The sequence below is a fragment of the Sinohyriopsis cumingii genome, chromosome 14 (assembly GCF_028554795.1).
Source record: "Sinohyriopsis cumingii isolate HCF-2022 chromosome 14, ASM2855479v2, whole genome shotgun sequence".
Classification (NCBI taxonomy): Eukaryota; Metazoa; Mollusca; class Bivalvia; order Unionida; family Unionidae; genus Sinohyriopsis; species Sinohyriopsis cumingii.
Window position 1 is genome coordinate 127,737,162 of NC_142974.1, and position 10,842 is coordinate 127,748,003.

Below are 10,842 nucleotides of genomic sequence, written 5' to 3' on the forward strand. Positions count from 1 at the left end.
GTTAATTCGTGATGCAACTGGTGGTTTTTATACTGAACCAATACTGCCACCAACCCCTAAATTTTACATTTTGTGTGACAGGAAATAGCTATTTTGAATATTTTCCTGTGATAAGGCAGCTAAAAGAATCAGTATGTGCCTTATGTATGAATAAAGTTCACTAGTACTATAACAAATTAGCATACTTTTCATCACCCCTCAACCATCTAGATTTTTAGATATTTACCTCTGTTGCAGACACACATAAATAAGTAAACCAAGTCGGCTGCTCACTTGCAGTCCAAGTTACGCATTTGATCTCCAATTATCATCTAACTGTGACAGGCAGTCACCAACAAGCCATACCATTTCCAAGCCTAACCCAAAGTAAATTTAAGCCACATTACAAATTTAGCTTATGTGTGAATTTATAAATGCTAGGCTTGTGATAATTAGGTTTATGCATTCTACCTTACAAATTAGGTGTCAAAATACGAAACTATCCAGTGAGACCTCAGGCAGGAAAGTGATTTGTTGAGGAACAGGAGAATAACCAGTCAGAAGATGCACAGAATGATACATGCTGGGGGTACACAGTTTAAATGTGAAGTTTGTACTAAAGTATTTGGTCATATTAGTCATTTGAAGATGCACATGATGATCCATACTGGAGATGAACCATTCAAATGTGAGGTGTGTGATAAAATGTTCAAGTTCAATGGCGCTTTGAAGAAACACATGATGATACATACTGGAGATGGACCACTCAAATGTGAAGTTTGTGATAAACTGTTTAGGTATAATGGTGCTTTGAAGAAACACATGAAGATACATACTGGCGATGAGCCATTCAAGTGTGAAGTTTGTGATAAAATGTTTGGGGATGGTGGTGTTTTGAAGAAACACATGTGGATACATAAAGGGGATAAAAAGTTAAAATGTGAAGTTTGTCATAAAATATTTGGTGATAGTAGTAATTTAAAGAGCCACACCAGAGTTCACACTGGAGAAAAACCATTCAAATGTGAAGTTTGTGATAAAATGTTTAGTAAAAGTACTAATTTAAAGAGGCACATTATGATCCATACTGGAGATAAACCATTCAGATGTGAAGTTTGTGGTAACATGTATGTTCAGAAAGGTGATTTAAAGAAACACATGAGGATACATACTGCAGAGAAACCATTTGAATGCAACACATGTCATAAAATGTTCAAGCAGTGTAATACTTTGAAAATGCACATGAGAATACATTCTGCAGAAAGACCATCCAAATGTGAAGTTTGTGATAAAACATTTAGGGATGATGTTACTTTGAAAATACACATGAGGATACATTCTGAAGATAAACCATTTAAATGTGAAGTTTGTAATGGAATGTATTGGCAGAGTGTTTGTTTGAAAAGACACATGGTCACACATGCAAACCTATCAACCCAAACAAAATTGCCTGACTAAGGTAGTTGATTATTCCCATAAGTGCAACAGTTTTCACTAAGGTAGTGGTAAAAATAATCTGATAACCCAATGACCAGGACCCCACAAATTTCAAATTGGGTACCTCCTATATTTCAAATGAAAAACCCATTAGACTTGTCCCCAGAAAATCTAAATTTGCCTTGGAAAACCTGATTTGTGCTAACTAAATGCAGACTTGTAATTTAGCTGTTGAAAGACCAGTAAATTATGTAGTTTCTCATTCAGCCAATGTGGGTATGTGAGAAAGCTTGCCAGTAGCTTGTCGTGGGTCGGTGGTTCTTCCCGGGGATTTCCCGGGTTCTTCCTCCACCATTAATACTGGCTTCCATGTATAGCCTATCATGTGCTGAAAAATGGTGTTAAACCCTACAACAACAACCAGTAAATTATAAATATTTGTCCCCATGTGGGCTCCTTAGCCATTTGAAAACCTTAGTTATATAGAAAGCTGTAAACTATACAATGTGAGGCATGTGATCTATGAATGGGGAACAGATTGCCCTGGGTTACATGTACATATAATCAGTGCTCAGTTAACTTAAATAAATAATAAATGAGCTCACATTTCTGCTATAGTAATGCAGCTCTGATCAAACTTATTGACTTGTATCTTTAAGATTGTATGACACTTAAGATAAACTGTGATTATTAAGGCTTCCAAGATGAGGTCTTTCATGTAAAAAAATACAATATTACTGGGGCCCAGAGTGGCCAAGTGGTCTGAAATGCTCACCGTTATGGATCGCTGCCATCTCACATCTGTCTGCATCAGTTCAAGTCCCAGGCTCAGCAAACATGGGTACATGAAAAAGCTTGGTGGTAGCTTCTCATGACTTGGTGGTTCTACCCATGATTTTCCAGGGTTCTTCTCCACCAGTTATACTTGACGTAATAATATTGTTGTTGTTGTTGTAGGGTTATACTGTATAGCCTATCTTGTGCTGAAAAATGGTGTTAAACCCTACAACAACAACAATATTATTACATTGTGTTTTAATCCATTTAGTTCAAAGAGTTTGAGGCTCTAGATTCTATTGATGTGCCAGTTATGTTTTTCTTTCATTCTAATGCATTGACTGTACTGAGATAGGCCAACTAAAAGCCTTAAACACCATTTGTTTATTGATTTATATAAAAAAAGCAATCACCATAAATATGAGTACATTTTCCCACCCAGCAGCTTGGACTTTGAACTTGTCGCCCACCTATTGCTTCATGTTGGTTTGATGTACATTTATAAATAACCACATGTACATCTCTGGGTCTTTCTGCCTCTGAATTCAATCATTGGAAATATCAGCACATTTTCCACCCAGAAGCCAGTCAATACTTGCCGCCCAGCTATTGCATCATATTCTTTTGACATACCCTTATAATGGCAGCATGTACATCAGGGGCTCTTTTAACCACTGAATTCAGTCACTGTAGATGTCAGCACAGCTAATTGGTCAGCACATTTTTCTACTCTACCTGTGGCTAAAGCAAGTCTGGCAAGTCTTTGATTTTTGTCGCCCACTTATTGCATGCATACTGCTGCCTGAGTGATTTTCTGCATGCCGGAAAAACAAATTGTGTCCAAATACACATGATTAAGCATTTCTGAAATCACCGAAAAAGGACTCATGGCTCTCAGACATTATTTTAGTTTAATCTTAAATTTTGCATTATATTGAGATGTTTGCAGCATTCAGGAAATGAAATTACTCCAAGTTCTCCAAATATGGAGAAACGGAAAAAAAACCAGACTGCTTTGGTAAATCCCATGTGTGCAAAAAGGAAGAAATATGATGCTGAGACAAGAAAATAGACATTTCAGCCTTTTTGGAAAAAGATTTATGAATAGCTTAGATGCAAAGAGAGATGTGAGATGTTTGGTACATATTGTGTATCTCATACTATCAGAGACAAAATGTGTTTGACACTGCAACTGCAACTGACTGGTTTAGACTAAACCCGATTAAGTCACACCATCTTAATGTTGTACATAAGGTATGCATGAAAGAATAATAAGTTGCTCAGTACCAAAGACATGTAAACAAAATGTGTCAAGTTGGCAGACACTCTGTAGAAAAATGTTACGGAAACTACCTCAGGCAAATCAGAATAAATGTCAATATTGTTCAGTGCTGGATATTACCTAGCCAGTAACTCAAAACCTTTTGCTGATTTCAAAGGACTGTGTGATTTGCAGGAGTTAAATAGCGTGAATGTGGGAAACATGAATAGAAATTATATCATGGGAAAAGAATTTAGTCTCAACATGGATGTGATTGTTTGAAATAACAAGAAAGAAAAGGCGATGAACAGTAGCTTCATACCTACAGTGCATAATGCCAGATGGCAGCACAGATGTGTCAGTGAATGAACAGGAGCTAATGTACATCAGATTTGGTCAATACACCTCTCCCTCGATAACTCGCGCACATCGGGGTTGAAAAACATAGACCGCATTATAAGCGATGGTGCGAGTTAACGAGGGACCTACAAAAAATCTGCTAGACATCCAGAGAACCGCAGGATTGGGGGATGGGGACTGGGCTGTATAATGACTGGTGCTTTGTTTTATAATCGCATCGAGAATAGTTGTCATTAAAGCGCTTTTTCTGATAAAGTTTTTCGTTATTCTGTATAAATTACATTTATTTTCAAAATTTCCAACATCAATAACATGATTCCAAAACTGACTTCAACAACCAACACGGGTACGCGAAAACATTTGTGTATTACGTAATGGCTTTTTTGTATCGTTGACTAGTCTGGTTCCCGGAGTGGTGTTAAAGTATTTTGCGAAATAAGAAGTTTACAAAGCATGGAACCAGACTAACTGTTGATACACTACCAAACAGGATTCCTTGTTATCAACAAATAACTAAAACTGTACCGATGCCACTTTTTGCCGATTATGCCGATACCGCGTATAGCCAATTGTTAAAATTGCCAATACCGATTATGAGACTGATTATTTCATTATTATTTGTTTTATAACAATGACTGGTTCAGAAATATAAACCTATTAGTGTAATGCAAGCAGGTGTTTTGCCGTGTGAGTTATAACAAGGTTGTTTGTGCGGCAAGTGAATTTGAACTTCTATTAAAAAAATCAAAAACAAAAAAAAAACAAACAGAAACCGGATAAGTACATTGCTATTTATAGAAAACAACGATCACACAAACATAAAACTTGAACAACTTTAAAACTGATACTGATAAAACTTATGGTTTGCCAATTCAAGATATAAATGAATAAAAATGTATTAAGCTAGTCTTTTAACTTACGTTCAGTGATGCAGGTCGCTATTACTAGATTTCAATAAATAACTAACAAATGTTAATAATGATAGCCCAATAATAATCAAAATTAATAATACGCATTCTTTAGGACTTAAGTTAAACGTCACTGTACGCTGGCTGCATCTACTACTGAAAGTTTAGTTGAGGTAGGTTGTATTTAAGCAACAGTAACATTTCTCCCTTCTCGCCATGTGACGATCCGAAAAAAATCTGGCCTGCGACACTAAACAGCTGCTTGCTCAGAATGCTTGAAGCTGCTTCAGACAAAAAGAGTCTAGCTAATTTGGCCAAGATGGGGAACTCAAACCTGTGATTTTCCACCAGCCGTATATGTCTTCTCGTGGCAACAGAGGGTTTATACAATTCAAGCAACGCGTCATCCAAAGAAAACAAAACCCAGAGATGGTCCAGTGGCAATTGTTTCAGTTTCAGTTTTTCTTTTTTTTGGTCGGGGGTTCATCCTGCTTGTCAGATGATGCAACTGTGATGCATTCTGCTATAAGCTATTCTTTGGATCTGATCACAAGTAATTATTCGCTGAATATGCGATGTTTGAATCGTGGATCCACGACGGTGGCCAAGACAAGCTTCTTCTTGTTGGAAACGTCACCAAAGCGTGTGTTCAGTGACGTCAGCATATCACGGCGCACTGTCTGAATACCTTGACTTGCTTCATGCTCTTGAGTCAGCAACATTTGAAGCATTTTCAGCATAGGAAGAATGATGGGTTTGGCTATAACTTCTTGGTAATGTCCGCGAATGGGCCTAAGTTGTCGAGATTATTCATAGGCTTGCTAGTATATTTAATAGTCTACAATCATTAGTAAATATTAATAATCCAATCGATTCTCGTTCTTGAAGCAATGTTTTAAATCAAGCACATATAAGTTACTACTAAGTTGTCCACGTGGCTGGATGGATGCTCGCACCACGCTGCGAGTCGTGCACTGAAGCAGCTCAGCAGGTGGGGTAACATCGCTGGTGCTGGCATGCCAATATGAATGCTGCATAATATTTGTATGTTAGCGTTCAGCTGCTTCAGCGTGTGACCGCTATTCGTTGATTAGCACCATTGCAGGACTGGCTAAAGAACAGATTAACTATAGTGAGTCATAGTTTCATAGTAGTTGATAATTTCGCTAGCTATCTAATCTCCATAGCTATCTGCTAATGTGTATGCTGGAAATTCAACAGCTACACCAGGTCTGGTTGGATGCTGTGATTGGGATGAGTGCATGAATGGTATTGATAATTTGTTGTGTGCAGACAATCAGTAGTAGTTTACAGCATGTGTGTTAAAAAGTATTTTTAAAATATATTGTCTTTCAGTTAACCCCTAAACCAAATGTTTATTCCTTAATTTCCACTATTTAATTCCGATTTAAAATTCAAGCCATGTCAAGATGAGTGTTATGATTGAATTTATACTTTGGAAATATGTTTACATTGGCACCGATTATTTCTGCCGATACCGATTATACCGATTGTTCTAATAATCGACCTGATTATGATTATGGCCGATTATCGGTACAGCTTTACAAATAACCCCGCTACATTTCGTGAGAAAACCGTGTACGTCGAAACTCAATTTTTGATTTGTTCAGTTAGTAAAAATTTGAAGCTGTGATTTCATTCCAAGTAACTTTGAAACTTCTTATCATCCTTGAGGATATCTCTACATGCGAATTCAGGAAGTCTCTGAAACTCTTTTTCCCCCACATTGGTCCATATCTGTGAAACAAAGCTCTTTATTTTTACGAAGTACTCATTTTGCGTGGTTGCCTTTCTATGTTTAATTAGTTATGATTGAGTAGGTTAATTTAAGTTAGTTTAATTAGATTACGTATACAATAGCATTTATAAGTGTTCAACTGAGGAACTGAAATGAGTTACCTGACATGTGACTGGGTTCTTAGGCATATAATATTTGTATGCCTTTTACATTTTTTATTTACTCCACCACCTTTATTTGATTAAAAAGACATAATTAACATGATAATAAAAAAGGCGGCCCACTTTTTATTTAATGCAACAGCACAACAAATGCTTCCACTAATCCGATATCAAAACATGGTCGGCACTTAATTAGGTTCTCAGAGAAACGCTCACGGACACAGCTGATATGGTAGATTGACACATTTCACGTTTAATTGCAAGAGGACACATTACATTTTTGATGATTACACTTAAAAGGAACTAAAATAAAATACAGAACTAGAACACAAATTTCAATTGATACAAATTATTTTAATTGGTATTTATTTATTAAAGTACTGCCTCCACTAGGCGTAAGTGACATTTTCATTTATCAAAATTTCCTTGAATATCGTTAATTATGGTTTACTAAAAATGTCGCTTGGAAAGAAAATGTAAAAAAAAGTATGACTTCTTTTTAAAGCTGATATTTCCTAATGTTGATTACAATTTCATGGTCCAGTCTACCGTTTTCGTTACCGTTACCAATTTTGATCGCAATTTTCTTCAAGTTCAACAGATAGATATCAGACGTTTGGTATTTTCTGGTTTAAAAAATGGGTTTAACGCCTGACCCCGTGTTATAAGCGGGTTCGCGAGTTATCAGGCGCGTGTTATCGAGGGAATGGTGTATAGTTGATTTAAAGGCAACACCTGTTACGGGTATAAAAGATGCTCTGAAAACTGCCATCAGTTGACTTAAGTTAATATTTGCCGAGTTAAGTGACACTGAAAATGAGAAACCAACAATCGTGTGTGCAAACTTCGATAGGGCACATGTGATGCAAAGATTGAAAAAATGAAACACTGAGATTTATCTTAGATGAGGCACTATAGATAATACACTGCAATGCCCGTAATATGCAATTGGCAGCAACTGATGCTTTGAAAAAGCACTCCTACCCTACACAGATTCAAGGAGACCATTAAAGGAATATATATGTTATACCACTATAGTGCAAAACGGAGGAGGGAATTAAAAGAAATTTCAGAGATTCAGGATTCTCATTTGATTCATATCAGCAGTACATAGCAGGAAAGATCTTTTATATTTTATTATTAATTCATGCATTTAATGCGTATATGTACATTGCTTTGACGGAGGGAGAGAGTATGATCTGTTTCATAAAATTGTAAGCTTTATTGAGTGACAAAAAGTAATTCAAACTTTATCCTTATTTTCTTCATTTAAATATACTTCAGGTTCGCTGTCTAGCAAGCATGATTAGAGCACTTCAGGTCTTACATAGTAACATTACAATCATTCGCACTCATCTCAAGCATGTAGCAGAAAGGAAGTCACCCAACGAGGCGGCTAATACCAATGGATACTTGCAAGAGATGTGTACCAAAAAGTTCATGATGATGCTCCATATAATGTATGATGTAACCGAGATTCTACAGTCTCTCAGCCTAAAATTTCAAGTGTTGCTAGTATGTGATGTATACCCTGCCAGAGCCTCACATAATACAATTGGAATCACTCATACACTGCAGCAGAAGATACACGTACGTATTTCAAGTGAAATTATATTGCTTTCATCATGCTACTTTCGTTGACTGTTCTCTCAGATAGAACTTGTTCAGATATGTCAGATCATAATTTAGAAGAAAAGTTAGGTTATACGGTTTTTAAAACAACAGCTACAGAATTAGAGTTCTCATTTTACTACTTCAGTTAAATCAGTCATAAATTTGGTGTAGGAAATGTACAGCCTGATGAAAAATTGTTCACACATTTGTTTTCTGAAACATATCACTTATTTTTTATTATTCATATTTCAAAGAATGAGGAGAACATCATAAAATAATCTTTCTTCCTTTTACTTTGGAAATATAGGAGTTTAAATCTAAATTTGATGGACAGAACTTTGGTGGGATGGAATTAATGGGAGACCTTCCAGACGATCAGCTTCTGGCCCACCTAGTAGATGATCTGGTCATCAACGTTGATAGAAGGTAAGCATTTATCACTTTTATCACAACTAACACCACTACATAGCCTAGCAGATGATGTGATCATCTACATTGATAGACGATAAGTATGTATCACCTTTATCACAAATAGCACCGCCACACCGCAGCCTTATGGCTACCTTATCTCAAGATCAAAGCTGTAATTTTGTTGCATTGATGCATGTTATCTGATAAACTATGTGTATTAAAGAAAAATTTGTATATAACACTGGTTACTTTAACTCATGGATCAAAAACTAAGTAAATTTCAAGTCTGATATTGATTTTGACATAAAAATGTTTTTCATCAATAGAATATAATGATTTGCATATAATATATGGTCAGAAATTATTGAAAATATTTTGGACTTTTCTTTTCAGGGTAAATATAGGATTAATCTCTTCACTCGGAGCCCCCTAAACTCCTTTCAATCTTTAACTACAGGGAATTTCCAGAGGAGAGGTGTAAGCCGTCTACACATGAAAGAGATGAAATTCAGCAGCACAGATAGATCACTTGCTCCACTCTTCCATACAGATTGTGATGCAATCCACAAACAGTACATCAATGTAAAGGCAAAACTGAAGACGTACAGAACTTCAGAGGTCCCAAAAGCAGAGGTGTACACCACAATCGTCAGGATCTCCACACCTGAAATTGATGAAATTGTAAAGCTGTTAGAAATAATGATAGCTGTGAGCCCCCCTGCCACATATTTGATAGAGAGTTCAGTCTTGTGAACAACATGAAAAGTGTAAAGAGAAGCTGCATACAGCAGGACACACTTCAGATGCTTATGAACATCAACACTGCTGATCGATTTTAGTACAGAGGACATTGATTAGTGCAATTGGACAATGGTTGACATCTGGACCTGGATGAAAACTTGGTTTAGATGAATATTTTGATATCAGAGTAAACACAGAAGTAAAAAAAAAGAGTACTGATGATGAGATAAAACAGTACAAAGAACGGATTTGATGTGACCTTAATATCATCTGAATAAAAGCACGGTAAAGTTTTGTATCTAGCTGTGTCTGGTGACGTCTTAAAGCTTATGATTTGGGTTGATTTGTTTCTTTCGACGGCAAGATCGTTGGAAATGGTTGAGTACAATTGAGTAGATGACAAGTTAGTTTCATACATTTTAAGTAGATGTTATGTTTTACCTTAATGAAAATGAATAAGATAACCTTTAAAATAATTTCTGTTTTGCAAACTTTTAGTGCAGAATGAATGAAACTCTAGCTTATATATATATATATATATATATATATTGGTAAAGAAAGAACTAAAACATTACTGCCTCAAAAAAGAACACTGTTACTAAGGAAAGTAGATTAATTTATTAAAAATCCTCAAAACTATTCAAATCGATTTTGTACTTGGGCAATGTCTTTTAATTGCAATGATTTTTCAAAGGAATATTGATAGATTTGTCTTCACAATTAGTTTCTCTGGCAACATCTTTTCACATGGGAGTAAACTAACTTACATGTTGATATAAAATATATACAATTCACTAGTCTGTAAAACGGTAGTAGACTGTATAGGGGTGACCATTCTTTCACTGATGAAATTCGCCCATCCATCAAAATTGCTGCTTATTCCGTCAGCGGTTTATCTAGTGTCATTTTTGTTAAACCCATTCGATAAAAATATCAGATTGTTTGACTGTTGTTTAACCTCATCCATGACAATATCGGAATACCCTGGCAACAAATCCCAACTACTCATAATATGCGTAAGTCTAGTTTGGGGTGGGGATGGGTGATAGCATGGCCTGTCTTTGCTGTTATTATAAACATATACAATATACTTCTTTAACTAATACAGTTGCAAGAATTAAATATGATATTAAACGGAACATAATGAAATCAAGGAATTGAAGGTATGTGGGTTACTTTATTAATAGTTACTTATGATTACTCATTGGTAGGAATGCTAGCTGGAATGTTCCACACATTGGTCAGATTTCGTCTTCACTAGCCAAGGTTCCGATAACCCTATTTACATAGATGATTAGATTTATCATCCTATAGTCGGAATTAGCCAGGTCTTCGGGAGGAAACTGTCCATTAGGTTGTCGCAATTACCCCCATTGATCTGATTCGATAAAACAATATTCTCTAATGGCCGAACTGTGTTTTTTAATATTTGTT

The 10,842-nt window shown here is 35.9% G+C and overlaps 1 protein-coding gene across 2 annotated transcripts; it reads left to right on the forward strand.

Annotated features, from left to right (window-relative positions):
• The first annotated feature begins 445 nt into the window (after positions 1-445).
• Positions 446-9,867, forward strand: LOC149784813 (uncharacterized). Of its 2 annotated transcripts, none has more exons than XM_089932821.1 (3): positions 446-8,232; positions 8,564-8,682; positions 9,061-9,867. In XM_089932821.1, exons 1-3 carry the CDS (start codon positions 7,945-7,947, stop codon positions 9,098-9,100), a joined length of 447 nt encoding a protein of 148 aa, XP_089788947.1. In that variant the 5' UTR covers positions 446-7,944; the 3' UTR covers positions 9,101-9,867. The 2 variants fall into 2 exon arrangements, with proteins under 2 accessions (XP_089788947.1, XP_089788946.1); XM_089932820.1 differs by having other exon boundaries at positions 9,125-9,867.
• Positions 9,868-10,842: the final 975 nt, after the last annotated feature.

What these genes read in the sequence shown, in the direction of transcription:
- LOC149784813 (XM_089932820.1), top strand. Translation starts at nt 7,945, where the DNA reads ATGATTAGAGCACTTCAGGTCTTACATAGTAACATTACAATCATTCGC. An exon ending in CACTGCAGCAGAAGATACAC is followed by an intron (nt 8,233 to 8,563) that starts GTACGTATTTCA and finishes TTGGAAATATAG; the next exon opens with GAGTTTAAATCTAAATTTGA. An exon ending in GTCATCAACGTTGATAGAAG is followed by an intron (nt 8,683 to 9,124) that starts GTAAGCATTTAT and finishes CTTTAACTACAG; the next exon opens with GGAATTTCCAGAGGAGAGGT.